General features: G+C 37.3%; 1 protein-coding gene across 4 annotated transcripts in view; it reads left to right on the top strand.

Annotated features, from left to right (window-relative positions):
- Nucleotides 1-11,217: 11,217 nt before the first annotated feature.
- The window catches only part of PTPRK (protein tyrosine phosphatase receptor type K), a 477,924-nt gene continuing 464,142 nt past the window's right edge, over nt 11,218-24,999 (top strand). Inside the window, exon 1 of one of the 4 annotated variants that reach the window (XM_039881103.1) lies at nt 11,218-11,573. In XM_039881103.1, the coding sequence (XP_039737037.1) occupies nt 11,477-11,573 (97 nt within the window). In that variant the 5' untranslated portion in view covers nt 11,218-11,476. The remainder of the gene's footprint in view (nt 11,574-24,999) is intronic. The other 3 variants (XM_039881104.1, XM_039881105.1, XM_039881102.1) reach the window with 3 other exon arrangements.

The following is a 24,999-nucleotide window of genomic DNA, read 5'->3' as shown; positions in this document are numbered from 1 at the left end:
TGTCCTACGATAGATGATTGGCTAAAGAAGCTGTGGTACATATATACAATGGAATATTACTCAGCCATAAGAAGAGATGAAATACTGCCATTTGAGACAACATGGATGGACCTCGAGATAATCATGCTAAGCTAAATAAAACAGACTGAAAAAGTAGAAAATCACATGATATCACTTATATGTGGGATATAAACCTAAAAGCAAAAAATAAACAGGACAAACAGAGACTCAGGGACATGGACAATGGACTAGTGGTTACCAGAGGGTAGGGAGTGGGGGAGGAGCGGGGAGGGGAGGAGGAGAGAGATATATGGGGTAAAGGGGGTCAAATATAGGGAGGTAGGGGGAGGGTGAAGTAGGTAAAGGGGATCAAATATATGGTAGCTGAAGGAAACTGGACTTTGGGTGGTAATCACACAATAGAATATATAGATGTCAAATTATAATATACACCTGAAATTTATATAATTGTATTAACCAATGTTACCCTTATGAACTTAATAAAAAATAAAGAGGAAAAAGAAAAACCTGGCCTTAAGTATTACTGTGGAATTTAAGATAGCACAGAAAAAGTACCTTGTACAAGGTCTGACATATGGTATATGCACCATAAATCACAACTCCTATTAATGTTTGAGTGTGTTCATTGAAAAGACTGTAAGGAAGCATTAATCTGAAATCACAGAGAAGAACTTTTATTGAGTCGTGATTCTATTAGCTTTTACTTAATGTATGTTGATTGACTTTCTAGGGAGAATGAAATCTGCCTGGATTTGTTGAGCCCCATGAAATGCTTAATAGTATTTGTGTGAAAATCTCTTGGCTCTAGAAGAAGCAAACAGCTTCTTCTAGTAGAGAATAATTCACTATTAATTAAATATGGTCTTAAGTGAAATATAGTATTCATAGCAAGGTTATATACCAAGTATCAGCTGGGGTTGTGTCTGAGTGGGTAGGAGTCGTGATGTTTTACAATTCTCTAATTTTTCTGTAATGAACATGTATTATTTTTATAATGAGTAGGGGAAAAGTTATTTATAAAATTTAAAATAGTAAATCCCTGAGTTCTTTGATGTCAATATTCTGGTAATGCTTATGCTTCTAGTAGCAGGAGATTGATTGTGTCTATTTAGATAGTACAATACACAGCACAATTCATCCAAGACTAAAAATAATCATAGTCTTTAGAACTTAAAGAGTTCTTAAGGATCATCTTTTCTTGAGTTTTTCGGAGAAATATGAAGAAATGAATCCCTGGGAGTACAAGGTACTTGCAAGTAGTTAATAATAGAACCAGTACTCCTGTGCTTTTCATCATGTTTATGTGTAACAAACAATGGAGATCTTAGGTGACTGGGAGAAAGACTGATTAAAAGTAATGATGATTCATGTGCTGTCAGTTCTATTATTCATATTCTAATTTCTTCCAAATTATCCCAAATCCCAACTGCTTTGTTTCTTTGCCTCTTAAAATAAGCCCTCAATGGCAAAAATCTAAAATAGTCACAGACTGTTGTATAATCTTCCCCTATCCTTTTCTCCCTTGTGGCATTTTCTCCCAAATTCTGAATCTAAGTCTTCTACCTTACCTGTAATGTCTTATGCTATTCCTGGCTGCTTGAAATCTCTATTCTGGCCTTCACCCCAAATCTCCCCATTTCAAAGTATTCATAATTCCAAACATATCCCCCTCCTTTTCTAGCTCTGGCCAGTACGAAATTAATCTTCAAGACTGATCTCAAATCTGTGGTCTTCAATCTGAAGCCTATACCTAATTCCCAAAGCAAGAGTGGTGGTTTTCCCACAATCATTATTTATTAAAATTATGATGTATTTCTTTCCCCCAACTGGCCTATGAATCGGACAAGTCTTATTCTTTTTTTTTCTTTTTTTGGTATCAAGTTAACCTTAATAGAATGTACATAAATAGTGGCTGTAGGAGTGAATTAGCACCCTCAAAGGTAGCTCATGTCTACTAGATGTTTAGAGAAAAATAATATGATGAAATAATTCAAAGCGAGGTATAAGTGACTGGTAGACCTTCTGCTCTACCCTCACAGGAACATTTGAATGTTTGATAAGACACATAAAATAATGGCATTTTAGACTGAGTGCTCTGGAGAGTTCCTCTGAATTCATAACGCATAAGCAATCAGGTTGTTCTGGTATAGAGACTGGTCTGTACTTGAAGTGTACAGCAGCTAGAAGAGTTCGGTACAGGAACTAGTGAGGCAAAATACTGGCAAATCCCAGGGAGGCATCAGGAAGTTGAAAGAGAGAGGAAAATACAAGAAAACATGATCACAACAATTATTGTGGGTTCTAAAGCAGAAACTGACATCAGGGACCTAAGATTGTTGTTCTTTGTAGAGATTTAGTCACCAAACTGCTCTGACTATATATATTTAAATTAAATACAGCCTCTTCTGTGGTTGACATCAGAATAAATTTCATCCTCCAGTTTCACATTTCAGTAGCATAAACTGACAACCCAGATCCCAAATTGTCCCCATTAGAAGTGAGAGAAACAGATGGGAGGGGAATAGGCAGAGTAAAGATATTTGTCGTCCATCCTTGTTAGAAAATGACAGAAATTAATTGCTTCTTCAGCTGTTTTCACAGCAAGTTGTTTGCACCTCAGTGGTGCCTATCATTTTTGCCTTTATTCCTAGTTCCTTTTTCACATGTCATTCTCCTGTCCCCATATTCACCATTAGATGCTGACTTATGCTCTTGGAGGTATGGGACCTTCTGCCCTATCTCTGTACGCTTCAGCGACCAGTGCAGAGGGTTAAAGATAGGAAGTAAGGGAGAGGAAAGGAGGTAGGGAAAGCTGAAGAGAGGAATTGCCCTATTTGGAAGGTATTGCTTAGTATGAAGTGGGCAAAAAAGAGTGGGGGTGGGGGAGGGGAGGTAATAGGATGGTCTGGAATGGGGGAAAAGGGAGGTTGAGAGTTAAGAGAAAGAAAAAGGAAATGGAGTTGATAAACCAATTGTAAAACCTAGTTTCAAAATCACTTGCAATTTTTGTGACTATTGCTGAGAGTTTTTCTGAGTTTGGTGTTTCAATTTGTATTAGTTAGAGCCAACTTTTCAGTTTATTCCATTGCTAAATAATTAATCTGTCCTCGGGCTCCTTAGTAAGCTGATCAGCAGCTGTATTACAACTGGACAAAATAGTTCTGTGATAGGTCTTGTCATTTACCAACTCAGGTGTCATTTTTTTTCTTTGAGAAATCATACTTTTGGATCTGAGTAATTTCTTCTTAATGCAGGAATAGGTCTCAGTAATTTAAAGAGATTTCTAATGTTTTCCCTAGTCTCCTCAAACATGTCCTTTTGCAAAGATGTATAGATTCTGTACTATTTATTTATTTTTTGACAGTTTTGTGAAGAATTTGGAGGACCTGGTGGGTCATCCTAATCTCTTCCTCTTACCACAATCCAAGGATAACTGGCAGAATGAAAAAAAAGGATAACAGAGGAGGCAGAAATTTACAAGTTCTGTGATTCAGAGATGAATAACCTTAGATTACATTTTAACAAATAGCCTTTCATAATGTAGAAACCGCTCTCCTTCCTATTTATCCCTGACAAGTTGGTAATTAGCACATGCTTAAGGGATGCACTCTAAAATTTCGGGTAAGGCACCCTAACTTTCTGTAACTTGTCATTTTTCATCTAAAAAGATTTAAGAAGCAGGAAGATAGAAGGTGTTCATTTAGCTTATGAATCTGCAAAACTATATACCCATTCTCCTGGGGGTAGTTTTGTTTGTTTTACTTACTTTTTGGTAGGCTTAACTCTTGGTTTAGAAAAATAAAACCAGTACATTAAAATATAAAGAAGAAATCAGGGTGAAAGGAAAACAGGGTAGAATAGTAAAATAAGACCTCCTTTGTCAAAAATTAATTGACCATCTAAGCTTGAGTTTATTTCTAGGCTCTCTATTCTGTTCCATTGATCTACGTGTTTGTTTTTTTGCTAGTAACATTCTGTTTTGAGTACTATAGGTTTGCGATATAGTTTAAAATCAGGAAATGTGAAACCTCTAACTTTGTTCTTTTTTCTCAAGATTGCTTTAGCCATTTGAGATCTTTTATTGTTCCATACACATTTTATAATTATTTGTTCTAGCTCTGTGAAAAATGCCTTTGATATTTTGATAGGGAATGCATTTCTCTGTAGATTGCTTTGTGTATAAACATTTGAATGATAGTAATTCCCCAATTCATGAGTACATTATGTCTTTCTATTTATTTGTGTTTTCTTCACTTTTTTTTCCATCAATGTCTTATAGCTTTCAGAGTATAGATATTTTACCTCCTTAGCTAAATTTGTTTCTCTTTGATGCAAATGGGACTGTTTTCTTAATTTCTCTTTCTGATAGTTCATTATTAGTGTATAAAAGTGCAACATATTTATGAAGATTAATTTTATATCCTGCACCTTTACTGTATTCACTTACTTAATTCTAATGGGTTTTTGGTGGAATCTTTAGAGATTTTTATATATAGCATCATATCATCTGCAAATAATGACAATTTTACTTCTTTCTTTCCAATTTGGCTACCTCCATTGCTTCTCTCTTATGAGGACCTAGTGAATTACATTGAACTCATCCAGCTATTCCTAGATGATATTGCAGTCTCAAGATTCTTAAGTTAAGCACATCTGCAAAGTCTCTTTTTCTACATTAGAAAACATATTTACATATTCATAGTTTTCAGAGACATATATATATATATTTTGGTGGTGGCGGGGGAGGGAGTCAAGTTGTCATTATTCTGCCTACCATCTCATGTAAAGTGTTTTTTAAAAATTAGCTATTTTGATTATTTCTTATGTACATTCACATTGTCCATCAGGCTTCTCTAAAGTTTATATAAACTACTTAAGTGGCTATTTTACAGCATGCAGAAACTTAAATACAACTAGGTTTTCACCAATTCACCTCTGATTCTTTCCCCAAACAGTTGTAACTTCTTATCCTTTGACTTTCTGCTGAGATCCATGGACTATTAATTTATACCAGCTGTAGTTGTCAATAAGTAAAAGGGCTAATTGACTATTTCATTATGACCCCAAATAAATTGCATGTGATTTTAATACTCCATTGTGCTCATATGGCTATTTCTTAATAACTCCTCTTTAAGCTTATTAAATGTAGGCAGTTGTGAAACTTTGAAAGCATACAAAACCGATGTTATAAGAAATCTATATTTTATGCATTTTCCAACAAAGATTCTCAAATGATTTGAAAAGTCAACAATAAAATGAGAACTCATCTCCAGGATAAACAGGTATCATAGTCAATGAGACGTACGTTTTGGTTGGTCTCAAGAGAAAATTATTTCATAAAAAGCCTATTCAAGTAAGAGATTCAAGAGCCAACACATAGTTTGTACCCCAATCCCCCCTTTTTTATTGCCAGTTGCAACTATCTCTTCCTTTAAGATCTAGCTCAAAATAGGTCATTGCCATCAAACTTTACCTTTCAACTGCACTTTACCATGACCTAATACTTTGCTTTGACATTTATGTTATAACCCATACACACATGCACACATATATGCATGTGCACACGCACACCCCATATGGTTTGTTGTCTCTTGATTTTTTTGGTCTGTTAAATGTAAACTGCTAATTCTCTTGTGTCCTCCATAGAGTAACTAACACTGTGTTGTACACTTAATAAATGCTTGCAAATGACAAAATGAATTCTTTGCTTTGGTTAAAGAGGACTTCAGCAGCGAAATGAGCTCCTATGTTTGCATGTAGGTTTTAATGATTCATTTTCTTGTCAGACTTGCCCTGGTTATAAATGCTGTGGCAACAACAGCAGTGTAAAGGGAAGATTTTATTGGAGAATGTTTGGAGGATTAGAAAAATCTCTAGAGCTTGATAAGCATCACATTTTGTGTTCAGAATTTTATTTCATTCTCTCTTCAGACCAGAATAAGCAGAAAAGATGGCAGGATCCACAGGGTTCCATATGTGAAGCTGGCCCCCAAAACCCCTCCAGAAGTAAGTAGGAGGAAAGAAAGAGCATAATCATTAGATAATTTCTCATTCAGCTGTGTTAATTCTCCTCGGGCTGCAACTCTGCATATGAGCTTTTAACCCTGCAAAATGTATTATTGAATACGAGATGTATTTAATTAATTTTAAGAGTTATCCTCTTTCCCGGTTTTTACTAAAGTAATAAACAATAACAAAAAAATACTTCAGGATAATTTGTCTATTCAAACCAAAAGAATTCAAACAGGATTCAATGGGATGCTATATACCTGGTTCCTTTATACCTTTTTTTCTTATAGTGAGCCGGGGATGGGGCGTGGGGTGGGAGGGATACTTTTTTTCTTTTGGCATGGAAATTGCTTACTAATATAAAGGATGAATAAGGCCTCACATAATGTTCCAGAAAAGGTAATTTATCAAACACATGCTAGAGTATTATGAAGACCAAACATTCCCCTCCTCCTCCCCAATTTCAATCTTTTCCTAACATCATTAGGCTAGGCTTTTTAAAAATGGAAGAGACTCTGAAGTCATCTGAAGTCAGAATATACCAGCTCTGAAAGTGACTGTCACTGTCCCATCCCTCTACTTCAATTCAATTTACACTTTTATGATTGGCTTCCTTTTTGACCCATGCTTGTTAATTATATGCAGCTGTAGGCAAATTACTCTTCCAAATTGGCAACACCGAGTTCTCAAGCTGCTCACTTTTTTTTTCTTCCCTGGATAAACCCTTTGGAGCATGCATTTTCTTAGTGCTTCTGAACTAATTCCCAGTTATAGATATTTTAAAGGGTTCAAGAGACTTACAAAATAACTCTGGTTTTAAGTACAGTGCATTTCTTTCCATTTTATTCAAAATTACCTAAGAACATACAGAGAGGAGAATTTCCTTAGAGACTTAGAAACTTGTCCGTCCCAATTTTATTTGTTTCTAGATGCTCTGGTGTCAAGATCTAGGTAGTAACTGGCCAGCTCCCAGCATTATTTCAGGGAGCAACTAGGCTTTGCCCTACAGTAGATGCAAATGCTCATCCAGAACAATGGCTTTCAAAAGCATCAGAGGCACTTATTTATTTTATTTTCTGGAAATCCCTGTTCTGTTCAGGGCTATCTCATAGGAAATTCCCTGCCCTCCCTGCCCGAAGGACTCTATTGACAACATGCATACACCTGTGCAAGACCATTACTGTAAGGAAGTGCTTTTAATCTCCTTCTCCTCCTTCTCCTTAGTCTTCTCATTTCAAAGAGAAAATAGAAGCTCATTTCCACCCACAGCCCAAGAGGCTCTGTCTAATGGATGTCATTAAGGATTTTGACATCTAACTCAAATGAAAGTTTTAGAGATGAGAATTAGGTTCACATGGAGGGGGTGGTGGAGACGAGATTCAAAATCAAAATATGCAGGTCAGAGTGACAGCTCTGCTATTGGTCAGTGTTATAACCTTGGCCAGTATTTTAATCCCTCTAAACTTTTCTTTTTCTCATTAGTTAATATTAAATTAATAATACTACCTGACCTATCTACTTCACAGGGTTGGAGTGAGGATAGATTGAGAACATATGGGTGAAGAGGACTTTCAAACTAAAAAGCATAACACAAGCAATTAGTTATTATTAACAAGCTGATAATATTATGTAATTGCTAATAAATATATGCTGGGGGTATACTCACAGCCTGTCATTGGGTAAATCTTGCTTCTGCTGGGTATGACTTTGAACATAATCCTTCAGAGGAACAAGAGAAGGAAAAGAACATTTACTCAGCAATTGTTATCGCCTAGGCCCTTTTATATCTTTACCTATAAGTAAATTTACATCTATAGGAAAAATATATATTTAAAAATATTTATATTTCATTTAATCCTTTGAAAAATCTGATTAGCCTCATTTTCATATGAAGAAAACTGAAATACAGATATAGTAAATGCTGCTTATAGCAATATTTCCCAAATTCTGTTCCCTGGAACCATAATCCTGAGAAATACTTCTCGATTAAAGAGATCTATGGCATGAAACTTTGAAAAAGGATATATTCTTTCCCCATTTCCAGCTTATTGACAGTGTACAATACTATATTGATAACCATGGTAAAGTTCTATAGTAAAGAAGCCTGGTATAGTTAAGGAAGCTGTTTAACTTTGTTTAGTCCAGAGTTCTCCAAGCTTATTTTATGTGGGGGCCTTATTTTCCAATTACACTTAATAAATTTCGATAGAGCAAGAATCTTACAGAAACGATTTTGTCAAATGCAGATCTAAATTCATGATTGGAGTTACTATGCGGTATATCTGTAATCAAAATACAAATCGGTCCTCTTTAAAAAGATATGCTATAATTATATACCAAAAAAAGTAGAATAAAGGACAGTTATTAATTTTTATTATTTTACTTCTATCACTAATTACATCAGTGTTATAGTTTGGTTTTTTTCAGTCTTCTTTTCTTAGCTGTAATTACAGTACATGTTTACTTTTGACTTTTGATTTTTTCTAGTAAAATATACATAATATAAAAGTTAGTATTTAAACTATTTTTAAGCATATGGTTCAATAGCTTTAAGTACATTAATATTGTTGTGCAACCATCACCACCATCCTTCTGCAGAACTTTTTCATCTTTCCAAATTGAAACTCTACACTGTCTTCTGATTATTTTTACCCAACATTTTATCATAAGCATTTTCCCACCTTGCAACTTACTCTTTTCTAATAATCTTTATTTCTAGTTGCTATGAGATATTCTATCCAGATAATGCTCATAAATCTGCCTATTGTTGGACATTTATATTATTTCCACTTTTCTCTTTTGTAAATGATGGATATTTTTGTGTTCATAACACTTTGCACATTTGAGATTATTTTCTTAGAACAAAGAATATAAACATTTTAGTGATTGTTAAATGCATGTTGATTTTTTTTCTGTTATATCAAATTTGTATTTCTATTGATTGATGATACATCCATTCATTCTTTCAAATAAACAAAGATCTAGTAAGTTTCTAATATCTGCCAAGTAATATCTGGAAGATACAAATAGTCAATCCACTCTGGCCAGCATTAGGTACTGTGGACAGCACTAGTGATAACTAAGGACAACAGGACCCATTTACTCATCCAAAAGTTTTATTGCATTTCTTTGATACTTAGAAGACATCCTTGCTAAATGCTCATTTCTTTAGAGAAGTTCCTTGCCCCGTTTCCCCTCACCCACTTCTTACTCATATATGTACAATTGGGAGAGTAAATTACTTAATCTGTAACTATGTTTCCTCATTTGTCAAATGGGAGTAATAATTGTAAGAAAGTCATCCAATTGTTGTCCGAACTCAAGAAAACAATGTATATCTTAAGACAGTGCCTAACACTCTGTAAACATTACCTGTTACTGTTTTTACCTCCAGGATAGAGGAAAATGAAATGAATCATCCATCAGTTGACCCAAGAATGAGCAAGGTAAGAACTGTGTGTTCTTTGCCCTAGTACTGTATGTCAAGTTTTAAATGAGGTTTTTATGTTTAAACAAACAAATCTATCAAGTCATGAACTTCCTTTGTCTTTCTTTCAAGGATAGAACAGATTAATTAGTATATGGATAGAGGGATTTTTTTTTTTCTTGAGGCATATTGCTAAATTTCACAAAGTTCTGCTAAGTCCTTTGAAAGGAAAGTATGTCCTTCAGTTTTTTTGTTAACTAGGATTTAGAAATATCCTTTAATCAAAGAAATAAGAGCATTAATGTGCTAACATTTATAGGATGATGAAGTTTTAAAAATTCTATGTTGCATCCCAAGGAAGAATGAACTTAACTATGATGAATTGAACCGACAAGTGTTGGGCTAGTTAGTGTGCTAATGAATGGCTATAATACTCCAAATCTGTTTAATCAAGCTTCTATTCTTACCAAATTTTTTTAAAAAAGTCTCTTCTTTCCTGATTTTATATCTATACTTATATCTATATTCCAGTTCTATTATAAGTCTGGTCATTAATAGCATATATTTGATTTGAATAAAGGTATGTATGTCTTGGCAAATTATGTTATATTGAGTTTCGAATTGTGTTGATTTACAAAGGCTAAAAATGTCTGAGTAACTGACATATGTCAATTAATAGATTCTATTGTTTTAGGAATTGTATATATAACATCAAAATTTTGAATAAATATTGTTTATTCAGTTGTGACCACATCTATTTTATTTGATATTTTACAACAATGAATAAAGTATTCATTATACATTTTTTTTCACAGAAGCAAGAAGTTCAGCATATGGTGAAGCCACTTCAAGCTGCTGGAGAAGTAGCAAACTGTAAAATACTTCACTGTCATAGTAGGCGTATAGCATTCTTTCCCTCCGGATAAGACCATCCGTTGCAGTTTTCTTTGTCGATGTTAAGTCCTATTGTTAAATACTTATGTTTTAAATAGCTATTAGATATTAAAAATAAAACAAAAGCCCTTTCTCTTTCAGCAGACCTATGTGAAAGGAAAGGATAATAAGCCGTGATGCAGTTCTCAGGTTCTTCGTGAGGGAAGTGGAAAGAGGCCGGGAGGTTTCAGAACAAGCAAAATCAGGGAAGTAGAGAGTAAATCCAAATATTCGGCAAATGATAAATAAACCAGAACGGACACACGCCAGCTGTTCACACTGAAAAGTTACCTACCGGACGTTTATTTTGGTCCAAGTTTTATTTTTATACGACCAAGGAACAATAAGTTTTCAATGGGGAAGGGGTGTCTTATTACTTATTACATGAATAAGGAACAGCGACTTATCAATGTAGGTGGGTGTTTCTTTAGGGCGCTTCTACGCTCCCCCTTCTTCCTACTGGCAACCGCTCCGGGACCTCCACCGTGGGGACCTAACCTCAGGACGCCTGTGGTCCAACAGCAGGGGTTCTCTGCACTCGTCCTCTACGGCCCGGACACATTGCTTAACAAACTCTCGCATCTCAAACTCAGATTTCTGGAACAGGACGACGAACAGCGCCAAGTCCACTTTCCCGTCCTCCCTCCCCACGAGCAGTGGCGGGCAGCCGGGCCCGGGCAGCGAACAAAGGCGGCGCGGGGCGCGCGGCCGGGGCTGGCGCGCGTCTCTCCGGCAGGAGGCGGCGGCGCCGCGCCCGAGCCCGCATTCCTTAAGCGCCCAAAGCCCGCGGGGCGACGTCATCCCGGCTCCGCCCCCGTCCCTCCCCGAGCAAAGTAACTCTTGACTAACAGGAGCAGCCTCCGCTGAGCCATGGAGAGCGGCCGCCGCGGCCGGCGGGAGACGCAGGCGACGCTGGCGCCCCAGAGGTAGTTTGGCGACCACAAAGAAGGAAAAAGTGCGGGCGGGCGGCTGTGGACTTCCCGCTCTCACCCCGCGAGGCCGGGCCGGCGTCTTTAGTCGTGGATTTCGCTGCGATCACCCCAGCAGCTCTTTGCAAAGCTGCTTGAAACTTCTCCCAAAGTCGACATGGATACAGCGACAGCGGTGCTGCCTGCTTTTTTGGCGCTCTTGCTTCTCTCCCCTTGGCCTCTTCTGGGGTCGGCCCAAGGCCAGTTCTCCGCAGGTGAGTGGCCCAGACAACTGCTTATGGCCCCGGGCTCGCGAGGGGTAGAGTGGCTACTCTCCAGGGCGGGGGGCAAGAATTTGGGGGAAGCTTTCGCGGCCCGGGGGTGAGGGGCAGGGCAGAGGCAGAGAGAGATGTCCCCAGAGTTTGTGCCAGGTGGGACGTGGGGCCCCGGTCTGGGAGTCGCTCGGCGCAGGTAACTTTTGTCTTAGCGACCCATTGTTCCTCTATGAGGTTCGCTTTGGGCGCAGGCTGGCCAGGTTGTGCGGGAGTGTGTGAGACATTGCTTTTCTTGGGAAACTGGTAGCCTCGGCGTCCAGCGCGGGCAGCACGGCGCTGGGGAAGAGGGAAAGAAAAAGTAGTTACGACTCGGGAGACGGCTACTCTGTTGCTCGTGGTGCAGGCTTGTTGCTGTCTGCCACTAGAGTATTCAAAAAAAAAAAGGGTTTTTTTTTGTGTGTGTGTTTTTTTCCTCCCGGGAAGCCATTGTCAGAAACGTTGAGACTCCAAGGGACTGACCTCGGCGCGCTTTGCCAGGTGCTTTTTGTCCCGGGAATAACCTCCCTTACTATTGTCTAACTACTTCCCCGTCCTTCCCTCAGTCTCTTTCTCCTCCGCCAGCGTTGAGCTGCTCCTGGCTTTGCCCTGTGGGTTAGGGCACTGCGTGGAGTAGGTTCCGTATGTACATTTCATGTTTTGAAATATGATTCAAAGGCTCCACACTGAGCGGTCCTCTGCAGCGAAGGCTGAGAGCCGGGTCCGGGAAGCCTGACCACCGGTGCGGTAGCCTGTTCTTCGGGCTGAGCCACCGCAAAGCTGGCGCAGCTACTCCCAGAGCCGGCCTGGGTGGTGGGGGCTGCAAACGGCTGCTGCCCGCCACGAGGACCAAAAGGAGGGATGTGGAGCGGTCTGGCATTTTATTTTAGCCCTTTGGGTTGTGGGTAAAGCCACTTAGAGAAGTCTGTGTAACCCCATCTCCCGATCCCGTCCTATGTTCCTTTCTAGTTTTGTTATCCTTACCGTTGGTTGCTTCTTTCGTTCTCTCCTCTGGGGGCTCTGAAGTTTCACCAGGTGGACGCTGGGGAGCGGGCTCCCGGGCGCTTGGTTGTCTCGCGCAGATCCTGACAACTTTTCTGGCCAATCCACCCAGCTCAGCGTGGTTGGCGAGCGCTTCTGCTGCCTTGGTTTCGCGGTGCAGATGAAGACACAGAGGTGGCTGAGGGGTGCTGGAGAAGACGGGGAGACGGGAGAAGTGACAGCCGCGCTCCTGGCTGAGGCTGCAGGACGCGGAGAACGAACTTACTTTGCACATCTTAGTTTCTCTGGTTGTTTTGGCTGCCCGGTTTCCGGGAAATAAATTCAAATTGCTGTGATCGGGAGTAATGTTTATTTCACTTCAGTCTTTTCTGACCTCTTTAGAACTCTATAGGAGTTAGACAACAGATTCAGGTGGCAACGTGTGTTGTGCACTCAGTCAGATGATGAAATGCAGCGTGTAGAGGAAAAGCTATGTATATCAGTGATGTATGCAAAGGAAAACAGTTCTATGCAGTGAATGATCCTATAGCTCAGTTTAATTATTTCTGGAGTAAGCATTATTGCATGCATCTCTGACATAACATGCCCATTAGTATTGAAATCGTGCTTGACAATGGTCATATGCAGGCAAGTTGGAGTGGATATTGATTTTTGCTGTGTTTATTACTGCACGGAGAGCCTACGCTTGAAAAAGCATGCAGTTTGTTAATCGGAAGTTTCAATTCTACTAGTTGCATCATTAAACTTACATGTATTCAGGAGTTGCAACTATTAATGTTTTGACAACTGACAGACATTTTCAGCAGTAGAGAAACTTTTCTTTTTTCCTTTTCAAATGTTATTTACCCTTTAATGAGCAAGTAAATATTCAATTTCCTCCAGCAGAATGTGCAGATGAGCTTTCCTTATCCCTGGAGTTCAGATATCTCTAATGAACAATTGTGTTCTTAGACATCCAGCCACTAAAATGCCTGGCTTTTCTTTAGTGACAAAGCAAAACATTTGACTTTATGATATATTTAAGTCAAAGAATGCAATCCTAATATGCAGTACTCCCAAGATTATCTCAAAATTTTGCCATTCAGGATTTACATATTTGTCCAGAAATGAATGCCTTTTATTCCATAGTTTAAAGTCAGGTTGTAGATCTGCCTTTATAAATTAAACGTTTGTTTTGTAAAACCTAACATTTTCTGGCTGTCTTAAGTTATTTGATATTCTACTGTCATCAGATTTTTTGGCAGTTAGATTTGTTGCAAAGATACAGATTCAGAGCTTGGAGGTGCATTCTTTGTTACTGTTTGTTTGTTTTTCTTATATTCTTTAAGTGATGAACTTTTATTTCTTTTGAGAAATCTAAATAAAAAAAGGCTTTAAAGTCTAAAACAAACATGTTCAGGATTTTAAAATAACCTGTTAATAAATCTTTTAAATCATACTCATTTATGACAATTTACCACTTTTAGATATCATGTGTTCGGTGGAGTAAGCTTCAAAGTTTTGTTGGATCTTTGATATATGTACTCATCTAGTCTGCTTTGTTGAAACCCTAGATTTAAGAATATTTTCATCATTGTGACTTTTGTCTTAGCTTTTGTAGTTGAAGTGTAAAAATGTTGCATGAGGAGCCTCTTTCAAACCAGACTTCCTATAAATATCAACTTATATTTATATCCTTTCAGTTTAATCTCTCACTTAAAGTTATACCAGTGTCATATTATACCTGGGGAAACTGAGGTATAGATGCACAAAGGTGCACCGAAGTTTATTCACTAGATTGTAGAGCTATCATCTCTTCATATAATGTAAAAAAAAATTTTTTCTGTACTAGGATTTGGCTGATAAAACAGAGAAGGCTTGGAAACTCAACTTTCTCATCTGTAAAATGGGGATAATAATACCTATCCTGACCTTTCCATATGGTTTTGATGTGGATCCTATAAAATAATTTATGTGAACTGGCACTGTAAATTGTAAAGCATTAGGAAGCCGTCTGGGATGTAATCACCACACATTGAGGTAGCTGAGTTCCTTGACTTCAGTCTTTACTTGTTCCTGCACCCTCTCCTAGCGAGTGCAGGCTGTTTAAGATTGTGTGTGTGTTTCACTTGGCTAGTCATTTATTTAATCATTATTAAACATAAACATCCTAGGTTGGCCAGACCATAATTTTATCAGCACAATGAGAGAAATTATCCTTTAATTTTTTTACTGACCTCATGTAAATCTTTACTTGAACTAAACCTGTGTAAGAGTCACTATTAACATTCCTTTTAAAGTATTTTAACTATAGAAGAAATATATTTTAAGTCAGTTTCTTAGCTGTTTAACTATTGCCGGTTGTTCAGCTCCTTCATCTCAGAGTGGAGAAAAATACGCAGCCTTTTAGATGCAGTCTTATCAATGACCTAGAGAGGGACTATTGTCTCTCTAGTATGAAGTGAGCCTGGAAGTGCCTTGAATTTAGTTTCTGGCATGTCGCACTGTAACAGCGCACTCCTTGATTCCTTAGGACCTTGCAACTTATCTAAGCAGCGCCACGTTCCTAGTGTCTGACTTTTTGATGTCTCTGTATGTGAAGTTAATTACTCTTAAACTTGTTACCTGCTAGGACATTGCATCAGAGACAGCTTGCTTTAAAGTTTGCCTTTTAGTTTTCTGGTTTAGATTGGTCAGAATCCCTTGGTTCCTCAATTCACTGAAACTCCAAATTCTAATCACTAATGATATGTAACTGGATATTTCCAGGACTGGTTTTTCTCTCATTAGCGTCCTTATATCTGACTCTGTTGAGTTTCCTAGATTGCAGGATGTAGGTTTGTGTCTGGCCTACCCAGACGGGAAGAGTCAAATCTGGCTGCTCTTGGGCTTTGGCATGTGTGCTGCTGACAGCTCTTCTCTTTGTATTCATAAATGTGAATTTGAAAATAAATCAAGCCCTTTGCTGCTCCGCCCCTCTCCCACACTCCTTCCCAATAAAGCTCCACATGCACACACACAAAATCACAGCCTTTTTGTTTTCAACAAATACCTTTCCATGCTGGACATGTTCTTAAAAACTAGCAATATGACTCATCCACTATCCACAGCAAACCAACCCTCCCACCAAAACTCCCACCAAATCTCAGTTCTAGCCATGAGGGTTTACTACAGGCTTTTATGGCTTTTTAAAAAATGTAATTCATGTAATATGGTCCTGTGTAGAGAAACCATGTTGTTGCCTTCTAATATCTTTGAAGTGTGCAGTCTCCTAGGTCTGCTGGAGGTGTGGTATTAGAAACAGTGGAGATCACACTAACTAGGGATCTGCTTCTCAGAGGCATGGGAAATGCTGTCCTCATCTGTCCTATGCTGTTTGCATTTCCCCTGCCTGCTCATCTTGCAGGAAGAGGAGTTCTGGAAGATAGAGAGCAGGAAACATCAAGAGAGTTTACAGATTGTTCTTAAAGAAAAAACAAAGAACACTGGGAATGTGTGTGTGTGCCTGCGTGTGAGTGTGTGTGTTTGATCTTTAATTTTCAAAAGGGGGGAACCCTATTTTTAACTTGTTTATTGGAATCATCCTTTGTCTTTGTCCAAATATTCATTTTTTAAAATTTCCCTCGTGTGTTAATCTCAGACTGTACCTTTTGATCATATGTACCTGGTTTGTGTTCCTTTATCAAAGTGTTTCTCTTTGCCTAAAAAGGTTATAATTATTTTTGAACACGACTTGTTTTTTCATCAAAACTCATGCTGTTTGTCATAGTTATCAACTCATGATATGTCTTAAACTGATATTTGATGACAAAGTAAGTACATCAGTCAGACTAATTTTTATTTCAATTGAAGCCAGAAACAAACTTGTAAACCTATGAAGTAATCTTTTAATGTCACAAAAGATTTATTTGTGCTTATATATCTCTGAATGGAAGAGAAACTTTAAGTTCTTTTCTGTAAATGGGGATACAATTTTGAGTACCATATTGCCTGATATTTTGAGATAAGTTACACACAGTTCTGCTTTGGAAAACTTAAAAAAATATATATGTTTGAATGTTTGCTATCAGTGTGAACTCTGGGGGTAGACAGTTGACAAACTTTAAGCTCCATCTTAGTGGAAATGTATTTCATGAAAAATGTTCTTAAAGAAACAGAGTTCCACATAAAATGTTTTTTTTTTAGTTCCATGAAGATTTTTTAATTTGTGTGTGCGTGTGTGTGTGTGTGAGGTATGTTTACTTTCCTGTAGTATTCTTGTGGGAATTCTTTTGATTTGTAGTTAATATTCTAGTAATAAAACTAAATTTACATAATTAAAAAAAAGCTAGTTTTGTGAGGTGTGTCAGATTGTTGGGATTCTGGGAAAACCTCGTGCCTGGGATGTAAGGGTCTCATCGATCCTGCTGTGGAACGTTGCCATTTCCCCACTTAACTCTGGCTGAGTTTTTTGGCATTCTCCTCTGTGTGACGATAATCCATAAAAATTACAAGTGGCTTATTTTGTCGCTTACAGTTGTTTTAGGAGCAAATTAAGTAGTCCTTAATGAAATAATCCATGTTTCCACTTTATAAGATTGTAGAGCTCTGTTAATAAAAATGATGAACAGTGTAGTGCTGGCTGAATCCTACAGGTATCATTCTAGAAACTATTTTAATAAGAGGAACTTAGAAATAAAGCCAAATAAAATAGTGTCTAGTTGAGTTTATTGTTTGCATTAGTTTTGTTAGGAAAGCTGAAAGATATAGATATGTATTTACATATACACATAGACACACACACGCATATCCACACATCTTAATAATGATAAAACTTCATTGCCCAGAGGTTCAGTTATAAGGAAGTTAAGGAAGGACATTTAGAAATGGAGTCAAATCCCTATACTTTTTCTTGGAAAGAATTTTGAAAATAGATAATCATTTTCTTTATTTCATAGATGAAGAAACTGAAATGGAAAATAAATTAATTATATAGTATTCAATATATTGTACTGTATTATATTCTTTTAATAAGAACATAATAAATCTTTCTCCAAATTGGTCTCTATTTATATAATCCCTTCCCAATGCAGCATAGTCCTTAACCAGCTGATTGTAGGCTGATTCTCCAAACTCTGTCCAGGTTAGCAGCTGACCAGCTGCAAAAGTGGCAGACTGGTCACAGCTCCTTGATGTGAGATGTGATTCACTTTAGGTAAGTCATCAAATTCCAGAGTAGAGAGGAAGCCTGTCTATTGCCCTCACTGACCATCTAGAGGGTTATTGCCTGATTACTTCATGGTCGTTGTATCTCAGTTGCAAGATGCCCTAGAATTTCGCTACTTGAATTGTAGTCCATAGACCAGCAGCATCAGTATCACTTGGAAACTTGTGATAATCTTGTGATTACCTATCAGAGCCCATCCCAAACCTACTGACTCAGAATCTGCATTTTAACAAAGTTTCCAGGTGATTTGCTTGAACATTTAATTTTGAGAAACACTGCTCTAGGCCAAAAAAAGCTCAGCTTGAAAATAATTGCCACATGCAATTCACTGTAGAATTGTAAGAGTATTGTGAAAGGATTAATTACAACATGAAACAAATTTCCCTGGAATTATATTTCTGATCAGTATTTACTTAATTATAATTTAACACCCCAGACACATCAAAACAACAATATTTTCAGCGTTTTTTTTTTTTTTAAAGAATACTCAGACAATTTTGAAAGAAATATTTTTACAAGAAAAATAAGGCTAAATAGTTTTGGTTATAAATGTGTTATATAAGAATATTTAAAGGTAAACGTATTATCTGAAGAACCAACATGATACGTGCCAGTCAGTTTTACTTAGCATATTGCTATGTTGATACAGGAAATAGCATTTAATCTGACGTTACTAGTAGCAGCAGGTTCTTGTTTTATATTTATTTCTCTTTTTCTTCTAAGAGTAATTTAAGGATCTTTGTAAGGATAGGATCATTTAAGGATCATTTATAGGATAGGCAAATATAGTGAATGGGAGTTAGGTAGAATACGTTAAATATCACTGGTGCTCTTTTTACCATCTTTTGTACTCATATTTAAGAACAGATTCTTGTCAGTTCTCTCAAGAGAAAAATTATGATGTAATAGACAGCGCACACTATTCATGTCAAAACACAATTTTACTTGCATTTTATAGCTTGCTTTAGCTTTCTTTTAGAAAATGAATTTTCCCAGAAGACCTAATTGCCTTCTTATTAATGAGCCTGTAAGTGTGTTTTGTTATCCATTTACTATTCTAAATGTGTCTGCTTTTGCTGGCTGTTTCAACAGTGAAGTCTCTGATTAAATCACGGCTGCTATATTTTTGCCATTCACTAGTGATTCAGAAAACCCTGGCGTAATGACGGTTATGACAGAGATTAATAAAACACAAGAAGTATAAATTAATGTTAACCCATAGAGTTGGTTCTACTGTGATATCAGGAGCTTAGGATAATACAGAGCAAAATTCCCTATGTGTTTGATACTGTAATCGAAAGTCTGCTTAATCTGTATTGTTTGAAATACAAAATCAATGGTTCTGGGTTAATAAATAAATTACAAATCAATGATTTCCACATTTACCTAATTTTAAACACTCGTGTTTAACTAATGAGGTTTCCTTGTAGACAGATCAGTGTTAGAGAAGAACTTAGTGATGGCGAGAAACTCTGTAAGGTACTTCCATGCATCTTCCAGAGCTTTAGAGTTTGAAGGCTTTGACTGTTTTTCTACTTTTATTTCAAATTCTAGACCTTGCCTTTTGTATTAGTTGTACTTTTATTATTGTCAGCAATAATTAGGCTCATTTATTCTGTTATACATTGAGGAGAGATATCCCTAAAGCAACTGCAAAAACAACAATAGAAACTGCCATTTACCGGCTGCCTGTGACCCACCAGGCCTTATGATCAATGCTTTACATAATTTTAAATTCTCATGATAATCTTTAGTATTGAAATCATCTTCATTTTGCAACTGAAGCCAAGAGAATTTAAGTAATAACTTGCCTTAGGTGACAGTGTGTGAAGAGCTGGTAGAGCCAAGATTCATTATTGAATATATACCCATCAGACGTTTTTTTGGGGTAGCAATTGTCAGAAAATGCAACCAGACTGGTTGGAACACAAAGGGAATTTATTCTCTCACCCAACTGACAGCTCAGGTGGAGTCTGACTTAGGAGTTCACATAATTCCTTTGGTATATGATGTCTCTTTGTCTGCCCAACTTAACTAGCTCTGGGGCGCTCCAGGAGTTTGTTTTTAAGCCCAATGTTTAGAGATGAGGTAGCTTTGGCAGTTTTCAAGTCACAGCACCCCATGTTCTAGTCCATTAGGAAAATGTGAATTTATATGCTGATTGCACATGAAAAAGCCCTTGAAGTTCACTCTGATTGAATGTGATGAATCATGTGTCCACCTCTGAATCGAAGGCTCTGACTGAGGGGAAGTAAGTGCAGTGATTTGATTGACTTATTTTATTAGGATTCTAGGGTTGGGCGGGACGGGTGGGGGGACTGTGGAACAAACCATCAGTTGTCAACAGATAAGGGATTGGGTTTTGGAAAGGCAACCAAACTTAGTCTGATTGTTCAAGTTGGAATTAAGTAAGGTGTGAGCAGTAAAAGCAAAAAAAGGGAGAGCTACTTGTGTGTAGCTACTTGTGCTAGTAACCCTTTTGAGAAGAAGAAAAGTGGTGGTGGGGAAAACACAGTTGGATCAGATGGTTGGTTCCCTGCTCTGGACCACTAGAAGGTAACATCAGGAAGACATGGTGGTCTAAACCTTAGTCCCTATGGAGGAGAGGGTAGAGAAGGAAGAGGAAAAGGCAAATTGGACGGGGCAGGTTTGTGTGCATTGCAGATCAGCTGTTCATAATTTAGGGAGTTTTTTTTCCCTCCCCTTTAAGCCCTACTTCAAAGCATAAATTTTATTATTTTTATTATTCAGTTTTCTTTGCCATAATATTTAATAAGTCCAACATTAAAATTTGACAGAACTTTCAGTGCTGAGAGGGACCTTATCAACACAAGAAGTATGAATTATAATTGATATTCTTTCATTTGATATAATTTGTCCAAAGTCATACAGCTTGGAAGAATTTGAGGTCAAACTCAAGATTTCAATTTATATATATCACTGTTACAATGTATACATTGTTTTGCCTAATGGTAATTTACAGAGATAATTATTTATGGTTTTCTTGAATTATTTTGATTTGTGTTCTGAAGTTCTAAAACAATATTTCCAAATGCCAGCCTGACCTATTCAGGTGCCCTACCCTACAAGATTTATTTATACATATGTGCACAAATAGGTGTTGGCATATATGCATTTATTTTTAATAGAAGCCAAGGGTGTGATAAATGATGCTAATTGACACAGAGAAATAAAGCCTAGTAACTATCTCTTCACTTTGGAAACTAGTTTTGAAACACTCAGGAGGTGACAGTGAACTTGTTTATAATTTTGATCTTCTCACCTTGGCTGACTAACTTGATAATGTGTCTGAACAACATGGGATATTCAAAACAGTGGGTGTAAGAAGGTACTGAATAATGAATAAAATGTAGAGAAATAGCAGCTGTTGTTCCAAGCCTCCCTTCTCACAATGAGAAGATTATCGGGCCTGTGTTAGATACCCATGTGTGCTCCACCAAGTGTGAATGAGGACTAGGGCACCTCATGTGGCTGTGCCAGTTTAGACTAGCATTTCCAGGGTTGCTAATGGCCCTTCTCTGGCCAGAGCACTTGGACTGGCACATAGGGGAAGACGGTGGTCATGGGGAAAGGCTTATGGACTTCAGCATTGCTTCTGTTACTGAAGGTTTATTATTACTGACCTTTGCCTATTATCTTTAAAAATTTAATGAATTATTATTTTCTTTCCCATGTATTGCCTACTTTCTCTGTGACTTTTTTTTTTTTTAAATCATGTATTATATTCTTGTCAGGTGTGCTAACTGACTCCTGAATGATGAAATTTGTAATAATTGGTCTAATATCCTGGAAGGTTGAAGCAGAGTGCTGTCTAGTGTTGATTCATCATTGCTTCTTTATATTAACTACATTAAATACTTAGGAAATGTATGCAATGAAGGGATGGACAACAACCTGTTTCAGAGAGAGCAAAAGGCTTCTTTGGAGATCTATGTATGAAATCATTTTAGTGCACAAGAGCATTGGGCTTGCTATGACACTGTTCCAATCTTAGCTTTGTCACTTTCTAGCTCTGAGATTTGGAGATAATTCCTTTCTGCTTAAACCTTAATTTCCTTATCACTGAAATGATAATATTACAATGACAGTGATTTTAGTATCTTTTCTAATTACTTAGTAGGACACTTTTAAAGGTAAAATGAGGGATATATGTGAAAGTACTTTTTAAAAATAATTGTAAACTATCAAAAATGTAAATTATTTTTGTTGGGAATATAAATTTTGATAATAAATTATTGTCGAAGGCACAGTATATGCTAAGGTATGGAAATGAAAACAATAGCTGCTTTGTATATTTGTATATTTAGTTATACTACATATCCAAGTTGTTTACACATCTGAGTTTTTTGGGAAAGTGGTGTGATAAAGATGAGTCAGTAAGGTTCTTGTGAGCATTGAATAGTTTTGTTACATATCATAAAATGTGGCTCCCCAAATTCATCTTCACATATATGTATTTCCTCTATATATGTAAGTAAATTTTACTCTGATGCTTGCTACAAAATAGTTTTTGTATTTTAACTGGCTATGTTAACAAAATGATTAGAAAATGTGGTTAGAAAATATTTTCACTGAAAAATTTTAAACACACGTTTTAAGGACTGTGATCATATATGGCCAGTTGTGTGTATAGTTTTTCTTTTTGGAATATTGTCATGAAGACATTTAAAAAAAAAAAATACTCTTGCTATTTGAGCTGATTAGCCTACTTAGTGAGAGCATGATTCTGGTTTTATCTCTGTTTATTCTTCCATTCCACATATCTTTGAGTTTCTAATATGTCATTACTGTGTCAGGTTCTGGGTATTCTGGCAAGCAAGCCAAGTATTGTCTCTTTGCTTTGGGAGCACATGTGACTTTATGATTATAGAGGGAGTGGTGATCATTGCATAGCTCCACATCTAGTGATTGATAGGTGAACTGGGGCTATTTTGTAACTGACCATACCTCTGTGACTTGGCAAATCTCAAAGCCCAGTCTGTCTCTTGCAATTTACTGGTTTCTCCACTTTAGAACTTGTCTGGGTTAATACAGTGCATTAGTAGTCTTTCTGTATCCTTGAGTCTACACATAAAAAGCCTGAAGGCTACCAAAAAAGAATTACACAAAATTCCGCCAGATGGAATTTCCCCAAAGTTGAGTCATTGTTAATATAAACAAGTCGGGCAGAGAGCACGTTTGTTTTCTGGAAGCTCACAGTCACTTACTTTCCCTCTGGAAACAGGATCAGGAAGGTTGATGGGGAGGGCCTCTTCATGGAGGACAGTGTTAATGTGCATCCACTATGTGAACATTCGTATGCAGAGCCCCTGGTTGTTCTGCCGCAGAGTCCAATTTGCTGTGACCTACAGATGCTTATCTACTGCCGCTGCCGCCCTGATTCTCATCAGCCTTCTCTCTGCTGCTTCAGTAGAGCGTGTTGTCCAGAGTAGTGGGAAGCTATTAAAGAGAGAGGTCAGAGGCCAGTGGAGAGACTAGAAGCCAGAATCAGGGCAGACTGTGACCCAACCCAGAACCGCCCCTGCACCTGCATCTTGGAAGCAGAGTAAATTCTATTCCTGGTGCTTTGGTCATTCATTCTGAGGAGGCAACACTATTGTCATTTAAATACACCCATTGCCCTACCAGAAAATAGAGGTTTTGAATGTCTATATTAAAAGAGACCCATGTGACTTGCAGTGTGTGAATTAAGGAGAAAAGTTAATTTGGGAGATGTGCAAATAGTTTCTAAGCCAAATCAAAAGTAGAAATTTAGAAAATTCTTTTATATTAGTCAAGTCACCAATGTATTGTGTCCATTTTATCTTTAAGCAAAGAACGCTCATAGAATATATAGCATAATTTTAAGATCACAGACTTTGGAACCTGACTGCCTGAGTGTATATGCTCGTTCCAACATTTTCTTGCTGCATGATCTAACCACTTTCCTTTAGTTTCCACAATTGTAAAGTGGAATAATTCAAGTACTTATCCCAGATATTTGTTTTGAGGAATACTGAAAGAAGTTTAAAAGAGTGCTTGGCACATTTTATTCATTCAGTCTTACGTAGGTTGGAGAAGGTGCAACATTTTGGGTATCAACAAACCTCCTTACCCCCTGGAGAGATTTAATCTCAGCTGAATTACGAAAACTCTAATTTGAGAATAAGATTAAAATGGGAATTCACCAGAAAGTTGAGGAGTGTGATCTATATTCTGTTAAGTGTCCATCCCAGTGAGACTAATGTCCTGTCTAGGAGCTGTACTCAGATTTCAAAATGACAACATTAGAATTAAGCAGCAGATAAGAGAGGATTTCTTGGCTCCTAAAAAATGTTGTTTTCCCAAAGATTATATGTAGAATGAGAAAAGGATATCCTCACTGCCATATTTGCATTTGACACGTGCTAAGTAAATGCGTTACTGGCATTTGGAACATCATTTACCTATGAATTCTAGATAATGTTTTTGTTTTCTTTTTTGAAGCTTTCTGTTGATATTTAATCTTCTTTAGCCAAGGTAGTTTCTTTAGCCAAGGTAGCTTCAAATACATTTAAACCCCAAGCCACTGTCAACAGGATAAAGCCATTTCAGTCTGGTGCTGTGGAGCTTAGGGTTGGCTAAATTTTTGACAACTCTTAGCTCACTTGCAGAGCTGCTCTTTGCCAGTCAATCAATGCAGTGGAAAGCCTCGATAAACCTCAACAAGGATTTCATGTTCGATTCAAGTGTCAGATTTCCAGGACTCTTTCCCCTTCTTGCTGTATCTCCTCTAGCTGTAATCGAACAATCTTCTACTTTCCATGTGTTATATTTATGAAAATATTTGCTCTCCAGATATAATGAAAAATTCCTGTCAACTTTCTTATCAGTGCTCTTTGCACTGTAGGTTTGAATCTTGATAAAATAAATGCTCATAATATTTAATTTACCATAATTCAGTTTTGTATCCTGAATGGATGCTACTACTAATATAGGTCTTTGTGATTGTGGTGGCAGCAGGTGTCTTCATAAGCTCTTCTTCATTTTGTTAATGTAAGAAATGTCCAAACCTGTAGAGAACTTTTTTTATAAGAGTTTACTTGAGCCAAACTGACACCATATACAGGGGAGCAAGATATCAAAAATCCAAAGAATATGTTTTGCAACTTCTTTTATGCATTCAAAATTAAGGAAAGGGGACATAAGGAAGATTGGAGAAAG

This window comes from Pteropus medius, unplaced genomic scaffold, assembly GCF_902729225.1.
Source record: "Pteropus medius unplaced genomic scaffold, Ma_sr-lr_union100, whole genome shotgun sequence".
Taxonomy (NCBI): Eukaryota; Metazoa; Chordata; class Mammalia; order Chiroptera; family Pteropodidae; genus Pteropus; species Pteropus medius.
This window is presented reverse-complemented; position numbering and strand designations above follow the sequence as displayed.